At 33.4% G+C, this 18,941-nt stretch overlaps 1 protein-coding gene across 2 annotated transcripts in view; it reads right to left on the reverse strand.

Moving 5' to 3' along the window:
* Nucleotides 1–19: 19 nt before the first annotated feature.
* The window catches only part of LOC144439539 (serine/threonine-protein kinase DCLK1-like), a 69,128-nt gene continuing 50,206 nt past the window's right edge, over nt 20–18,941 (reverse strand). The window contains exons 8-16 of one of the 2 annotated variants that reach the window (XM_078128847.1): nt 15,366–15,423; nt 12,566–12,685; nt 12,040–12,186; nt 10,975–11,108; nt 10,301–10,378; nt 8,065–8,161; nt 6,638–6,718; nt 6,158–6,271; nt 20–4,482 (exon numbers count right to left, since the gene is read on the reverse strand). In XM_078128847.1, the coding sequence (XP_077984973.1) occupies nt 4,396–4,482; nt 6,158–6,271; nt 6,638–6,718; nt 8,065–8,161; nt 10,301–10,378; nt 10,975–11,108; nt 12,040–12,186; nt 12,566–12,685; nt 15,366–15,423 (916 nt within the window). In that variant the 3' untranslated portion in view covers nt 20–4,395. The remainder of the gene's footprint in view (nt 4,483–6,157; nt 6,272–6,637; nt 6,719–8,064; nt 8,162–10,300; nt 10,379–10,974; nt 11,109–12,039; nt 12,187–12,565; nt 12,686–15,365; nt 15,424–18,941) is intronic. The other variant, XM_078128848.1, reaches the window with a different exon arrangement.

Here is an 18,941-nt window from a genome sequence, read left to right on the forward strand (position 1 = left end):
GCTGGTGTTTTTTTTTCCAACTTTTATTAGATTCGATATATATTAGGTTCCACATATACAGAAAGCAACCTCATCACCATAGCAACCAGACTTGTTTGTTTGTTTGTTGTTTGTTCTCTACTTAGCTAAATATTTGTCTATTTCAGGAATGTAGAACATTTAATACAAAGACCACCAGCAAACAACAACATTGCACTTGTTTTCTTTCGAAATAGACAAGACAGAAAGAAAATTATGAAAATATACATGAACAAGATCATACAACAATCAACAAATAGAATCGTCATGTGTGAAATTTGAACAGACCATACAGACTATATGTTGAATTAAAGTAATTATGCCTCACTGTCTCGTTTTGCTAAGTATACTACTAGTTACTGAGACATAAATATTTCCCTTATCTCAAAATGGTAATGAACTTTTTTTTCTCTCTCTGGAATGTGGCTGGGTGAGTAAAGAATAATGTTCAAGGTTGGTCCAAGAAAACTTATTCTAAGAACATAGTGTCTATTGCACGTATCATGAAGTACTGGCTAGCTCCAGATGATTTTCCTCCGAAATATACATTACATGTCAAAGAAAAAAGATGAGAATAGAAAGTGCAAAGAGTGTATGTACTAAACTAGACCGAGATAACTCTTCTTGCTGCAATTCGTTCAAATTTCTAAATTCTAAAATTTCAGTTTTGTTCCTGTCAATAGTGTATGAGATAGGGTGAAACCATTTTGTACAGTAGGTGTGTACACTACCTGACTGCAGGGGCACATGAAGTATTGTATAGTTTGGTACGAAATATTAGAAAATTCACCAAACCCACACACTTCTTATGTATATAACCCTTCAAACAGTTAGAGTGTGTTGGTCCGAATACCCTACTAGACGGTGTACAATGGGTTTGATACTAAGATTGGGCTAAATTGTCACATGATCCTCAGAATGAGAGCTCAACTAACAGAAATACAAAGTGGTTTGTGAACAAACTTTGGCACTATTTGCACATTGAAAGAGTGGCTCCTAGGTTTTAGCATCTGGTGGTTGACAATCATCACAACCAAGACCAAGAAAGTTATATAAATCTCTATTAAAAAAGTGACAGAATCTTACTTTCAAACATCTTTGATCACCTCAATTTATACAACATGGACTGCCGTCACTATAGTCCAGGTTTAATAGGTCCTATCTGTTTTATGAATAGTTCAATTCTGTATCGCTATTTGACTGAAAGATTCATTGCTGTGGGCACTTCGTGAATTGCTCTTTACGAAGCAGTTGCGTCAACAATGAGTCTGTCATCGTTCTATATTGCTATTGGTTCCATTCTTGTATTCATTTCTATTGGTACATTTGGTCATGTGATTGTCTTTGGGACACAAGGGAAATCAAAGCACTATGGCTGCTTTTCATACACTGTTTCTTTACCACAGTTTTTGAACTTGCAAGACTACTTCAGTCAACCTACTGTTAGTATATATAGGTGGTAAGAACTGACTCGGAGCCAATGCAGTCATTTCCCCTAATGCCCCCTAAACCAACAGATTCCACAAAAGTCTTGAGACAGATTGCTTATATCACAAGAAACTTTGTGGTCTTGCTGAAAACCCTTTATATTATTACTTGAGGTAGAGAAGTGAGAGTTATTGTTGGAAACAACTATTTTGACAGAAAAGTTACTAAAAGAGATCACTGAACTGCGCCCTCTGGTGACAAAGTTTGGCATCATATGAGAATGAATCTGATTTAATTGATTTGTCATTTGGCGGATACAAATGCTACTGTGTCTAAAGTACGACAGTTGTTCTTTATCTATCTACTTATATTGTAAAAGACCACTAGAGGACGATGGTCAAACTAAAGGTATGTTACAACTACTTTGAAGTTAACACCACTAGAGGGTGATGTTCAAAGTAAAGGTATGTTTAAACCTACTTTGAAGTTAACATCACTAGAGGGCGCTGTTCAATGAAAAGGTATGTTACAAACCTACTTTGAAACTATTGGCAGAGTGATTTGTGAATCAAAAGTAACTTGGAAAATGAGGTCAAGATACCTTCACACTGTGTGTTAGTAAGTAGACAAGAAACTGTGGCGGAAACAGAAAAGTGAGACTTTGACATGATTGGAACTTTGTAACAAAAGATACAGCATCTTCGAATACCACCAATTTGCATTTAAATTTTCACCATTTTGCTGTGAATTCTTGTTATGAAAATTGGAATTTTATGAACTTGTGAAGAAAGGGATGTTCTACATATCTTTATGTAATTGTTGTGGAAATATAAACAAAGGCAAATGTGTCAGTTGTGTAGTTCAGAGAAAAACTACCAACTGTATATAAAGTAAGTACTCAATAGTACTTGGAATGTTTTTAAAAAAATAGACTGTATGGTCTGTACAACGATTCACTTCTTTACTGTCAGCATTTGTGACATTTGAGTAAATTCTGAAAAAAATTTTCATCTAAGAAAATTCCTAACTGTATTGCACTGTTTTTTGCGAAAAAAAGTGAGACACAAAGCTTAAAAATTACAGAGAAAATATTGCAAGCAAAATTAATTATTCACAATTACTATCAATTCTTTGGCAATACATATCATTGCACTCTGAAATCATTTTGTGTTTTCTACGTTTAAATTCTACTGGTCTAAAATCTACACTATTTGGTCTCTGACATGATCTTAAATACAAATTGTAATACAATCAACTTGGCATGTTTTCCTTTCCCCAAATTATAATTCTCGGTACCTGAAGTGAACTGCGTGCTAGGGGGTCAAATCAATAGAACCATGCAAGTCACTGATAAAAAGTAATATGACTTCAATGTCAAGTCTACTTTAGCACAAGAGTAATTTCTTTCTTCAGTATGAGCAATTCTATTTTGATATGTTGACCAAAAAATTTATGCCAAATGTATTAAAAATATTTTTTCTTGCCCAAAAAATTATCGACTGGATAAAGTTCAACATATTGTAAACTGACAGTGAAATGCTGTGATTTCTATGACTTGTCTAGGTGGTACAACTCCAATTCACACACAAGTGGCGTGAATTCAGTTTTTAGATATTTCTGACAGTGTCTTGAGCTCAGTTGGAATACTTGGCTGCAAATTGTTTCTCTCAGAGTGCAAAATTTTTGAAGTAGAAGCCAGGGATGACAGTCAAAGCATCCATGACTCATCACGCATCTCAACATATTTCTAACAATCTTCAACAAATCCAGTCCATCTCTCTGACTCTTTGTCAAACATACTTATCGTGGAATGTTACAAAGCCAGTCAAATTTAACACCATTCTTTCTCATAATTACTGGATTTTTCCTTCCATTCTGACGATGCTGTCATCATTAATTGCATGAAGTGTATTGCACTATTTGAAATATGAGGAAAGAGTCAGAAAACATACAACTGCAGACTATACCTTGCAGATATTGTTTCAGTCACAATTCTTAGGCCTGTGGAGATGAAAACCCCCAATTTATCCCCAAAATATGACCAAGAAAATTACTCAAAAAAATGAAAAGGAGCCCTACACTCACTTACTACATACATTATCTACAACAATTAGAAGCTTCAATATGCATGCACATACAAAAAATTTGACATTTCAGAAAATTAGAACTCGATTGAAGAGTGGCAGTGGAGACTGGTAGAACTGCAGTTTGAAAGATCTTTAAGACCTTACTTAGTTAATACAGTTACAATAAATAATGAAGTAATTGCAGTTTTTTTCTGCATTAAATAGTTATAAATTAAGGCCATGACTGAGAATCTGGAAAAAAAAATTCGAAAATTTCATCTAAATGTATTTCCAATTCATGGTGTTTTTTAAAACATACTCACCAACTTCAATGTACAATACTGTTTGTACAACAATGTTTCTTAGTCTATCTCTATCATAAGGTTACCAATATTTATTCCTTTTGCAGAGTTTTTTTTTCAAAATAAAGATGAAAATTACTCATGCAGGACGAAAAGGCACAACATTTCTGGTTTACAAATCGTCATTTAAATGATAACACTGGCAGACTGAAAATAAATAGTAAATCTTTTACGAAAAAAATTACAAAACTGGGAAAAAACCTCCAAAAAATACCTTACATGGTTTGAATAGATCGGGATATATAACATCTTTATCTCTGACATTGCACATTGCCACTTTATAACCTATCTTGCACATTTGACAAAACAGTTTTTAGAGTAAGTTTTTTTTTCTACTTTTTATCTGCTCTTTGATACAAACTACAAGCGGTAACTACAGTACTTTTATATATATATACTGTATTCTACATTTTTCTGTAATATGGCTACTGCATACTACTTTTGCACAATCTACTTGTAACTATGGTAACACACATGAATATTCATAAGGCCATGGCTTGTTTTTGATTGGTTGTAAGGTTTTAGAATGTGTAATCATCATCACCATGTTTGGAATCGGCAGCACGTCGTCCTTGGAAAAACTTGTCAGATTTATCCAGAGCTGTAGACTGTGAAATAAAAACAAATTAAGTACGTGAGACGGATGAGGTTGAAATTTTTCCCCTTTCTTGACAAAGTCTGAAAACAAGGAAGTGTGTAAATTAAATATTCAGTGGTTTTTAGTCAAGGAAGGAAAACAATTACAGTATTTGTATAAATGTACCCTGTCTTCAGGAGTGATGATCGAGTGGTTCTCTGCAATGTCAGTTTGGGAATGACGGTACTGTTTCATTCACCATGCCAATAGGAAGGCTAGTATGAATGACCCAGAGTAGTACATTTTCTGTTCCTTTCTCTCTGTCTATGTTGAAAGAGTACCCACTGTTGTATAGCTAAAATGATGTTGGCTTGGTATTTCACTCATGGGACATTACATTTTTGACACAGAGATAGACACATTTATACTCTAGACCATAGACCGTTGGTGTAGGGTCTATGTCTAGACTAACAATAACAGAGATACAATAAACACAGCGGGATACTTTGCCCAGTCACATTGAACACTGATAAGCATTGCTATTCTTTCACAGTGCAATAAAAACAGGCTTATCTAATGAAAACATTACACATGGACTTGATGATTTTGATGGGCTGCAATTGTTTATTTTCTAAATGATAATCAACATATCAACTTGACTACTTCTACATCCCCACTGTGCACGGCACCTATGTAATTGTTTCCTTTGCATTAGAAGTTGTCTGAGGGTGTGTATAATAAATGTCATCTATATGTTGCATGAGTGAAACACCAAGCCTACATCATTTTAGCTGTAAGTATTTCATGTGTTGGTAATATGCTATTTACATGTGTTATAATAAGTTGTGTGAAACACTCATTCATTGAAAAAGTATAGTGTTTAATACTATGCAGAAAGGACCTTAGAGGGGAACTAAGTAACAGAAGAATATAATTTAACAAATTGAAAATCTTGAATCAAAGTCACCAGTAGGCTTTGAAATAAATATGTTTCCTTTTGTGCTAAAGATAAACATTTGAATAATTTTTGTAGATTAAAAAAAAGATCATTTTGGAATATGCAAAACATCTTTGGTGAAAAGGGAAAACTGGCTTTAAAAGATGACACAGGGCAATAAGTAACTGGTCTGACCCATTGATTTCACTAAACTTACCATCCCTTCAATTTATACTCATATGGTATCATCCTGATACTTAAATAAGGTGAGCAACACCACTGTGTCACAAAAAAAGGTGGAATTATTGCCAGGATAGTTTATCAATGTACCTTTAGAGATGAAAATAAGTAGGAGTGTAGCGCCATAATCATGATTTAATGCAGATCACTTCTTGAAAGACTAAAAAGGGTTTAATTTTGGAATTAAGAAATTGAAGCGACTGACATATTTAAGAAGTTCAACGTAATAGTTTAGAACTCATGAAAGATAGAATATGAAATAGTTTAAGATATATAGCAAGAGGAGGGAGAAAGAAGAGACAGTTACCATGGAAACGATCTTCAATTCTGCAATGCCAGATGGAGAGATGAAGGAACAATTACTGATAATTCTAGATTTATCTTTTTTGAGAAAGTATGCTCAGGGAAAGAGTGCGATGAATAAACTATTAAGAAGTCCAAACTTTTTAATCAGAAAAAGGAAAAGTTGTGAATACACAGATGTAGTGTTAGTTTTGTAAAAGAAGGATTTGTTGAAGAAAATACTTACTGCAACTAATGCAATGCCTGCTGCCTTCAATGATGTTTTAGGTTTAGTGTTAAAATGCATGCTAATTTTACGAGCAACTGTCATCTGCATGTCTTTGTCTAGAGCTGTGTCATCCTGAAATATTCCAAAAATTAGTGGTCAGTATTCACAGTATGATTTTAAAGTCTACATGCACATACATTTATAAGAATTACAAAGAGAGAGAGAAGTGTTAATCAAAGGACAGGAAAAGGGAGACAGAGTTTAAATATTTACACTACAGATAAAACATAGGAACAAAAAAATGCCATAAATAATTCAGAAATTTGTTTGTTTTTTTTTATATTTAACAACTTAAATTTACAGTACAGTAGTAGAAAAACAATCAATAGATACACCAACACCTATACATCAAGTAAGAATCACTCAAATAAAAGACTGAATAGTAAAAACAAAAGAATCACAATACTTGGAAATAGAGGGCAGTATATTTATACTCACAGCCACCCAGGCATGGTCCAACACTTCATTTGCAGAGAATCTCTTCTCACCGTCCACTTCTAACATAGCACTGATCAATTCCTAATCAAAAATAAAATGTACATCATTTTAATAAAATTATTGCAAATATGATTTCTTATCAATCTAATCCTTACATGTCTATCACTGTGATATTATTGCCTGTATTACAGTTTGACAACATTATGAACAGAAATAGTTATGATTTTATACATATCAATGCAAATAATTTCACTCGAGATTATTTTGTGTAGATAATTTTTGGAAAAGCTTCATTCCCTGTTTTTCACATCTGGATAATTTGATCACATATTCATTTATTCCGGCACCTAACATATTCTAACAAATAATCCTCTTTTCGTAAAATCTCTTATAATTAGATTAATTTTGAACAAATAAAAAAATTTAAACAAATAAAATACCCATCAGACAGATGATCAGTTACACTTTTTTTTTAGATTGATGAGTAAGATTAAGATATGATTGTAATCTTTCAGTACTTTATAATACATTCTATCAACATTTATCCATAAGATTTCCAGCAATATCTTTTTTTATTCCATTTTTTTTCCTATTCATTTTAGGAAAGGATAATACTGACAACTCCAAAAAATGATAATGTTAATATATTTTTTTAATCTAGAAACTTGTAAGTATTCAAATATTTATGATATTTGGGGAAGTGCATTTCCATGGATACAGGGTATTAAATTTATCAATTTACCAGAACAAATTGGAGTTAATTAATGAGCTCAGCAAGTCAACAATGTTTTCATTAAATATCTCATTATAGAGGGAATGAAGTTGAATAAACTAACAAGCTGACAGTCATTATTCAAAATACAATTTGACCCTTGACCCTCAAATCATTAGGCCAGAGATTTGCCATTGGCTTTGTAATCTAGCAAGTCTACATCAATGCCAAAAATTATGTCCTTTGAAAGTACAGATAGCTGCACTTGTAATTGGTCACCTTCCTAATTTTCAGTCACACATACGGCTAGTTTACATCATGGGTTTACATATAAGATCCACTTAGATTTAGCAGAGCTGTTGGTGGTAATTTCAAATTCTAAATGGACTTCTATGCATCAAAGGGCTGTGTTTGACACTGATGTACGATTGCTAGAACAGCAAGTCTCTGGGCTGTCAAATTATTATCCACATCACCTTATTCAACACAACAATATTTTCAATTACAAACCATTGCAATCACATGATATATGTAAATAGTGTCTACTTTTCTGTTCAAATCTTCTACTTCTAACATCCTAGTTCATTCATTTCATCTTATTCAGTTTGTTGTTTTTGCCTTTTAGTTATTTGCTTTGTTGACTCCCTATAGAACAGATATACTGTATAAACTAACATTTGAACACTATCTCACAAAGTAAGCCAGTAAAACCTACCTTTGCAGAATCAGAGATATCACCCCAATATGGAGATGGAAAATCAAAATCACCGATTAGAATTTGATCAAATATTTCATCTTGGTCCCCTCTATCACTGAAAAACAAAGAAAGAAAATAATTACATAAAATTTATTATTAATGTAAACTCCTCTAATTCTACATCAATACATATTTATTTTCATTTTACTGTTCTGTTGACATCTCTTTCAATTTTTGCAATAGCCATGGATTCAATTGGTTTACAATACAACTTACTTTTAATATTTCTGTGTCACTTTTAATATGTTACAGTCATATTTAACTTCATCACTCAAGTAGCCAGTGGTTACATAATCAGACCAATAGCTGGACCTTTTAGACCACATGTACTTGTAACATGATTTCCCCTAGATGCTGATTTGATTCTGAATCGGTGCCAAAGTCAATGTCAACTATAAACTGAGCTCAAATAAATTCAAAGCCATGATCTATAAGTTCACAGTAAATACAAAAGAATGATTGTACAAATATAACAACCACAAACATAACAAAACAAAATTTCACCTCAGTTGTACTATCAATATCTAAAAAGTCATCTTTCTTTATTTTTTGCCTTCATTTGGCATTTTCACAAAACATCATTATCTGTTAAAAGACAAAAGGTTATCTCACTAAAATCCATTAACTGCAAAGGTTTGCTTTTTAACAATGTACAGACTGTTACTCATACTAGGACATTACAGATAATACTAAACTACTGATAAAGCTATACAACAGCAGAAGTTGTGAAATTGCCCTCTAAGCTGTTCAAGTACCTTATCAAAAATATGCATTATATAAAATTGTATGGTATCTCTACTTTGATAGTACATTCCACAAGGGCATGTAGATTGCAAGTGATTTTAACCACACCATATGTTACATCCATGGCCATCAGTATTTTTCTGACACCTGATCCTATCACATCAACTTGGATATACACATTTTCAGGTATAATCACCAAGTATAAAGATAACTTTGAAGTTTGTGCTGCATAGTTGTTTCTACTGCAATTTGAGTAGACAAACTATATGTTGTACATTCATAGCCAGGGTATCTCATCATTTCCAGGTATATTTTATGCAATTGTAATTCAAAACACTTTATTGAAGGCCAATGATTCTATCCCTGGTTCTGGCATTTAGTGACATATTATCCGTGACGCATTATATAGCATTATTCTTTTGTTTCTGAACTATCTTTCTTTGTAAATCTGCCAAACAGCAAATTTCACACCCACATTTTAATCCTAAGCCAAAGTGGACCTTTAACGTCGTATTACTGACCTAAACCTAAACCAGATTACAAACTGTAATCCAACATATCCAGATGACTGTACAACACGGTATCTCTTAGTGTTCTGTTTTATATTATTGATTTATGCTGAGAGTCAAACATTCTTTTATCAGTTACTCAGTAACTTTGGCAATGCTTATCTCCAGTTGCCATGACAACATAATCTCAAAATATTATCTCCACTTGCAGTTCCATGACAAGTGTTACTATCTGGTTGTCAGGGTTACTGTGGTCATAGCAACAGTCATGATGATGCATGCCTGTGTTTGCTTTTATAAGTAGATTGATAAAGACATGTAACACAAAACTAATTTCATGACTGTGATAATAATAGTGCCGTGATGTACTGGTTACAATATCAGTGACTGTAGAGTACACAGTTCTGATAAAAATAACATACATGTACTCCAGTGGTCAAAAACGCTATGACAAAGGCACGCATGACTTTCCACCTCCAATAGTCATATACAAAATTACTAGTATTATGAAAGCTGCACTAGCTGCAACTGAACCAATTTTTTGAAACTGTTTTAGTAGAAAGACTGACTCAGTGTAAGAATCCCACAAAGTGGATAAAGCACATTGTCTAGCTGTACACACAGTATATGTGCAACATATTCAATCAAATTGAGTTTTAGATGTGCATCCGAAAATCAGCTCCACAGTGAATCATAATTTCAACTTTATTACCGTATACTACTTATAGATAATATAGACTACTAATTGACATGTACAATGTCAAATTTGTGGTATTTTAACAATTTTCAGTGGATTTATTTATTGTTGGTTGTCTGTTTTTAAAAAAAATAGTACTTTGGCTAGAGATAGTACATGTATAAACTGAAAATGATGGAATATGTCATACTTTATGCTTAGAAAATCATAACTTGTGCATTCCGAAGTAAAATCAATTACTAACCTTCTGAATGGTGGGAATCCACATAGTAAGATGTAGGTAATGACACCAGCAGCCCATACATCCACTTTCAGTCCATAACTGCATGGTGAAAGGAAGACAAAATCAACACAGAAGGTTAATTTGATTTCTGATTTCATTTGAATGTGTAAACCACAGGGTTCAGGTTTAGGCCACATAAATATACCCAAGTTGAACAAAAAATATGGAATATATACTCTGGTCTTTGTATGTCACGACAACATGTGTCTACATCACTAGTTCAGCTGTGTTCGAAATATGAGTCAACATTGCTGTTCCTTTCCCCGATTTCTATTTTATATTACTGGCACTGGTATGTTATTCTCCAGTATTTGTTTTCTTTCTTTTTTACTCTGTGAGTAGGAATACTTATTTTCTACTGTAAGAATTAAATTCATGACTTTTATCACCATAATTCAGACAAAGTAATCAAAACTAAAAGATGATAATTAGCATATCCACATTAATGATAAATAAAAACATTTTTGATTTTTTATTGCCATAAACATTATAACTGCGTGATCGGAATCTCTATTTTAACTTTGATGTGGCTGCATGCCCCTGTGGTTGATGATTATGGAAACATCACTATGCTATTTCTATCACATCAAAATTTGATGACTGCCATCATTTATTTAGATATGCCAAGCACTCACCCTGTCTCCGTCAGGATCTCAGGAGCAACGTAAGTAGGAGTACCACACACAGTGAATAAAGGTTCTGTCACCAAGGTTGCCAATCCAAAATCTCCAAGTTTCAACGATTTGCTGCCATCTTCATGCTCACAAACCTATCACAATTATTGAAAATAATTAACTTGTCAGCAAGGTAAATACAGTATGTTTGATGAATGTGCTGCTTTAACAAGACATATGTCATTTCATTTCACTGATTGTTAGTTTGATGACAAGTAATTTCAAGTCGCCATCTTGTCTTTACATTATATATTCAACTCAGGTACATTTCTAAATTGTCTTGCATACTCATTCAGGCAAAGATCTCCATGTATTACTGTTCTCAGATGTATAGAATGACATTTTACAAAATAAAGCGAAACAAGCATGCATCCATCCATTCATCCATCCATCCATCCATCCACCCAACTGCCCACCCACCTGTCTGCCCACCCACCCACTCATCCATCCATTCATTAATCCATCATCCATTAATCCATCAACCAACCAACCCACCCACCCATCCACATCCATCTATCCAACCATCCATCCATCCACCCACCCAATCACCAAAACACCTACCCATTCATCCATCCATCCAGCCATCCAAACACCTATCCATCCATCCACCCATCCATTCATCCATCCATCCATCCATCCATCCATCCACCAAAACACCTACCCATTCATCCATCCATCCATCCATCCATCAAAACACCTACCCATTCATCCATCCATCCATCCATCCATCCACCAAAACACCTACCCAGTCATCCAGCCATCATCCATCCATCCATCCATCCATCCACCAAAATACCTATCCATCCATCCATCCATCCATCCATACCTCCACTGGCATATCATACAATCTATCCAGTGTAAACCAACAACCCACTTATCTCTCTATATATCTATCCTTCTATCAATCTACCCTTCTATTAAATTTGCAAATTATGGATCTACCTCTGTAGCTGTATATTAATTTTTGAAAACCTTCACAACCATGAAAGATGAAAAGCAATAAATAGATAAAGAATTTAGTCATACCAGTAGATTTTCTGGTTTGATATCTCTGTGTACTATATCCATAGCATGTAGATACTTAATGGCACTGGATAGGTTATAAATCATTCCACTGGCATCTCTTTCTGTGTACTTAGTAGCTGACTGGATAGCATCAAACAGATCACCACCCTATAGTGTCACAAATAATAGATGCAGGCACATTAGAACAAACATGCATTGTTATTTATGAGTTTGCAATGTAATGCAATATTCTGTACTGTCATAATAATGTATCATACTGTTGTTTTGTAGTATGTAAAGAGGGTGCGGTAATTAAGAGTCCCTCACCACATATAGCTAAAAAATTAGCCTTCCAGTTAGCTTTGAATGGCAAAAAATTAGCCTCAGTTTAATAGCTTTAGAAGACTATAAAAATGAGTTCTTTCAGTCAGGTTTTGAAGGCTAAGATCATGAAAAAATATCTTCATTACAATTGTTCCTGCTTACAATTTGGTGGTCAATCCACATCTTTTCAAAGTTGTAATGAGATGTCATAAGTTATACTTACTTTGACCAACTCCATTATCAGGTAAAGTTCTGTAGGGGAATCATACTCTGCGAGTAATAGAATGATATTTGGGTGTTTTACACGACGTAAAATAGACACCTCACTTTCAATCATGTGTTCCTAAAATACAACAAATAAAACATAAATTAGTGCTTTTTGAAAAGCTGATCTGGGAACAAAATCTATTCCATTTTTTTTCCATAAAATGATGAAAACTTCATAAAGCTGTGTATACATTTCCTGAGGTGTCTCTGCATCAAGAAATTGTAAGGAATTTTACCAAATTCCCCCTCCTTGCTACAATACAGTTCTAAAATACGAGCAAAATTACTGAATCAATAACAAATTATAAATTTATCAGAGTTCCCAGATAGCGTAGTAATTTCCTTAAAATTAAAAACTGTGGCTTAATTATTAAACTTTATTAGTACCAGGAGATAAAGATAGCTTTAATTAAACCTTCAACACTTAAAAATGATACTATACAATATTTAGACATGTGTGAGATTAAAGATTCTACTCATGAATTAGCTGGCAGCTCCAAAAAACTGTCAACGGTTGCCATGCTATGAAATAAATAGAGCTCCTGCTTCAAATGAATTTTGATTTGCCAATGAATGCTAGGAGAGAGGAACAATTTAGGCACTTATGACGTTGTACACAATTAACAGATGTTGTGAAAGAACAAATGTTATGAATTTGCAGATTTGTAGATTTACAAAAAATGAACTGTATTGTTGTTAATGTCATAAGATGCAATTTTTGCCATGCACTGTATCCAGATAGCCTGTTTATGACACTCTTGATTTGTGACTATATAGTATAGGCTTGCTCTCATCTACTATCTGTTTGTGCTTTTATCAGTGTAACCCTGGTATTGAACTTTGGAAAATATGCACTCAAGCTGATTGGTCACACCGTGGATAACACTACATCAGACTATTGATTATTTAAATGAAGTCATTATGTAAATGTACATGCTTAATATTCAGATGAATAATTTACATATAGGGTAATTATCATGTAAATTTGCATAAACAGTGACTCTTATTATAACAACATTTGGGCATGTAGCTAAATGTTGATATGTTTATGCTGATACTAGGCCAAGTGAATCATAGATAAGAGCTATGAGAACCAATGCTATAGACAGACTATAGTAATATCCAGCCATCCAATTCCACTTCTAATAGAGTCACCATTCGAATGCAGATATTCAACGAGGTGTGATGAAATATGCGACAGATTCAAAATGATGGGAAACTGATGATGAATAGTCTACACAGAAGTTTTATGATATATACAACAGCTGTACTTTTTTTACATGGAAACAAATATGTGCTGTTTATAGTTTCAAAATTAGCTGTTGCCAAAATGTTTAAAATTGTGCTATCGGGGAGAGGGATTATTCCATAACTTTTTCTATTTTGACCAATGCAAAGTACTAGGCTGTGTGACCCTTTAAATCTATATTAATATGTCAGCTAAGTTTATCGTATACGACACTTGATGACCCTTGAGGTCAATATTAATTTTGGGAATTGTAATCCTTTGAGTCAATGTAAAAAATACCTGATGTTGATTAACCTTTGGGTACTATGGTCACTGGAATGGGTCAGGTGACTTTTTGATCTGTGTAGCAGGGTCAATGTTAATTACCAGATGTGACCTTTGATCTGTGTAAAAGGGTCAATGTTAATTACCAGGACAGGCGACCTTTGATCTGTATAGGAAGGTCAATTTTAATTTACCAGGACAGGCGACCTTTGAACTGTGTAGTTGGGTCAATGTTAATTACCAGGACAGGTGCCCTTTAGCCCATGTAGACATTATAAGCCCACAAATTACTTTCACTCGTATCTACTATTTCCATACAAGGTAGGGTGATGGAGAAAGGGATGGAGCTGTAATGAATAAAATCAGTTTTATTCATTCTAAAGTAAAGCCCCTGAGCATTTCCTAATTGTTTTATTCCCCAGTTCTGTAAACAAAGCCACATCATCATTACAGTTAAATAGGCTTAGAAGAACACACAAGATAAGATCAGCCACACATTTCCATCTACAACGTATAAAAAGTCGTAAGACAATTCTAACTATATTTTCAACTAAGATAGAACTACAACTGAATACTAATTAGTACTCTGGATTGCAGCTGTAGGATTTCAGCTACACAAAGAACTCATTTCTACAGCAAGCAAACAAACAAACAAACAAATAGAACAAATTTGAAGATTTCAAGCTTAGTACTTCAATGCAACTACAATTGATTTTTTGTTAAATTTTTGATAATCATTCAAATCACATGATTATAATCACATGAATACTCTTTAACAATGGTGAATATCTGATGAGTAATCAAGTGATTTATACATGCTGACATCAAAAATATGATTGTTAAAAAGTCTTGAAGTCTGATTCCTCAATACCTATATAAAAACATTGATTATGGCAATACTAGAATTGATACATGATACAGTCCATACACCGAGTTTTCGGTGGCCAAGCGGTTAACCACTGGCCTCTTACCACTGTGGTCAGGGTTCAAGCCCTTGTTAGGGTTTGATTTTCCCTGGGTGCTCCGCATTCCTCTGGCATTAAGATAGAACTCGTGAAGGATGGTCCTCACCGGACTTCTTCAGAGACAAGTAAATAAACACTATCTTCAAATTACTGTTACTGTACAGTAATTCCATCGGCTTTTGGAAAACTGTCAACACATACAATTCTGAATAATTTGCTAAACTTACATCATGGTACTTTTAATACTTATCTTTTGGAAATTATATATATTTTCTTACCTTGCCTTTACACTTAGATTTACTTATGATCTTCAAAGCATATTCCTTGTGAGTTGCTCTGAAAAGAGAGAACAAAATTCAACTTTAAGTTGAAGGAAATTATAATGTTTTATATAATCTGGAGTTAATCTATAGTTGTGGACTATTAGTGTCCATTCTACTCTATACACATTTTATAGTAGTTTTTGAGGTGTGTTTTATAAACAAATGTCGCTGAAAAGAAATGCAAATTAGATTTAATACTTTTTTGCTATCAAGTGTAAATTAAAAAGGGAATTTGATCAGAATTGCTAAAAACTATATGTTTGCCTTCACCTTTCCACAGTGACACGTACATTGGCAATCTGCAAGTGGTTGTAAGTGTTTATTATATACCTATGTCTAGAAAGTCTCTTATATGATCTTTCAGGGTCAACATTTCATATTGGTGTTTGACCTAATGGGGTCAATACAAACACTGATGTACAATTTTGTGCAAAAGAAATGATAGAAGAACTTTGGGATAAATTACATTTGTTAACCAGTCACGGTAGATACACTAAAAGTAGGCTGTATGATTGATTGAAAAATACAATAACTTGATATATGTACTGGTATAACCTCTGTGGGTGAATACAACCATAAACCTAAATGTATGACTCAGCAGGTCAATAAAAACACATCCAATGATAAAATGACCTCAGGGGTATACTTGAAAAATACTATGCATGACCTCTGGGGTCAATTACAACAGAAAGTGAAGCTTGCACCTTACGGGTTTATTACAAAATGCTACGATGTTCAAGTATTGGGCCAATGAACGTTTGCATTTTAAAAGGTGGCACGTCTTTGCAGAAGACACACCCCCTCAAATACTTAACTTTTTCGTGAATAAATGGCAGCATGATTCAAAAGAAATTGGTGGTAATAAATGAATACTGTAAAGTGTCAGCTGTGATATGCAAGAAATTTCTGGGTTTTGATGGTTGACCCTGAAGGTCAAAGTCAAGGTCTTAAAAGAAAGCTTACACCTTATGACATGGGGCAAACACTTCAATGGAGGCTCTGTGTATTATAGTTTTAAGTTATACAGAAAATATTGATTTATAACAACAAATATTACAGCCATTGTAAAATTGGCATGTGTCATGAAACTATTAGTGGTATGCACATGTTCTATATAACATATCACCTTTGTGCCTTGTTTGAATGAAACTGGATATTGCATGTCAGAAAAACGAGGTGTTACAGATAGATGCTGTAAGTCTCCCTGAGGGGTGTCTGTAATTGTAAAACATGTATTACAACTATTTGGCGCCAATAAACTTTTTCAATTTGTCTTGCTTTCTTTAGGCTATAAAACTAAATTACTACAATAAGTTAATCTTACATATTCTCATGTGTGAGGTATGAAAACTTTGGATTAGGATTAAAATTTAGGAATGGTGTGGAAACACCTGTTTGGCATAGTTATTGAAAAAAATTGGTCCAGAACAAAAGCATACTAATCCTATCTAATTCTCATGGCTCCACAGATAAGAGGGGCATATCAAAATATATAAACGATTTTACGTCCCTGACTGATACACACTAAGGTAAGAACCTGGAATTGAAAACTAAAGGCATTCAAAAGCTCATCTTAGCTTAAGACATAAATCTGTGAAATAAATGGGGGTCTGTTTAATGAAATTAGTTTTATCTGTCTGTAATTTGTTTGCGCAGACTTGCAATAACTTAGACACGTATGTAATTAGATGGTGAGAAAGAGTGATTTGATTTTCACACCAAGACATTTAGTCAAACCATAAAATCAATTTTCACTGGAGGGCCTTCTTCTTGATGATTGTCACCAATCGTTAAACAAATAGTAACTCACGTTTAATCCATTATTCATCAATGTTTAACCAATACTGTTAATCACAATTCTCCTTTCACAAGTTTCAGGGTTTCGTTTATATCCAGATTTTAGCACAGAGACTTGCCTATAAATTAGACTCAGTGATGTACGACATTTTCAAGCCAAATAGAACACATGTCACAGCATAAACAAAATGGTGGATCTGATAAAAATACATGAGTCGCTACAAAATGATAATTGGTAATTTGTTGATGAGGAACAGAAATGGCACATTTCTACAAATTTACATACATTCATCTTTAAAAAAAATATTCTATTTTTTTCTCATTCATACATCATGAAAAAATTCTGTAAATTTTTCATTTTTGTATAGCCATTCATAATAACACTATAACAATCTGAAAATCAATATAGATATTTGTAAAATATATCTAAGTCAAAATACAAAGTCAGTTCATTTGAATAATCCTGATCTGCAGAGATAATTTGTGTCATATACAAATAGTTGGACTTATCCATGTTTATTTAACAAACACATTTTGAGTATTAATGGGTTACTTTTATATGTGACAGTTATTAAAATGACTAACTGCAGATGATACTTATATGATATTTACATTTATCATTATTATCATTATTCTGTCTTCTAAAATTTATACAAATTATAATGTCATACCAAATAAATAAGTTAATTCTTGAACAAAAAATAATCATATTTGAAAATGAAATGAAAAACATCCTCTACGATACACTTGGTTGATTTCTTACCATCAACAAAACATTGACATCACAAATAATGCCAACAATGTCCTTTTTATTGAATTTATAAAAAAATCCTGAATCATTCAAACTGATGACCTTGTGATTCACACCTGTTTACAAATTTCTATATTTTTTTTAATGTTTCATTCATCATAAAAGAAGCAAAAAAAAAAGGATGAGCAACTAAGATAAGCATAAAAAATATCGAGTCATCAATATTTCAGGTTGAGTAATTCATTCTAAGATTAGGCCTCCAGTGACAGGTAGCAATTTGTTGTAAACCCCTTATTGTGGCCACATTCCATTACATACTCGGACCTTCAATCTGTATTACTAAGACTGACTCACAATCTAAACATAGACAATAATCGTGTAGGGCAACCACAGTAGTCAAGGAGATGAAGTCCTGATTCTCAATGGAATAGAAGGAATAAGTCCATTCTGATGGAATGGATGGAATAAGTCCTGTCTCCATGGAATACAGAGTATCTATTCTCAATGTAATAAATAACAATTCTCTTTGAACTGACATATATACATGTGTATGAATGTACGTACGTACGTATGTATGCATGTATGTATGTATGTATGTATGTATGTATGTATGTATGTACGTATGTATGTACGTACGTACGTATGTATGTATGTATGTATGTATGAATGTATGTATGTATGTATGTATGGATGGATGGATGGAAGAATGGATGGATGGATACCCTAAACATACCTCAAAGTTCGGTGAACTGAAATTCATTCTACCTCTGAATTCTGAAGCTTGCATCATTGCAAACCACGGCCTGTTTTACGGCACTGTTCAGAAAGGGCTGTCTTATTGGAGCTTTTTAAAATTAAGTGTTTTACAAGATGTACCTACAATGGTTATTCTTTTACCATATCGGTTATCATATCATATCATATCATATCATATCACATCATATCATATATCATATATCAAACATCACATCATATCACATCAC

The sequence above is a fragment of the Glandiceps talaboti genome, chromosome 8, assembly GCF_964340395.1.
Source record: "Glandiceps talaboti chromosome 8, keGlaTala1.1, whole genome shotgun sequence".
Lineage (NCBI taxonomy): Eukaryota > Metazoa > Hemichordata > Enteropneusta > Spengelidae > Glandiceps > Glandiceps talaboti.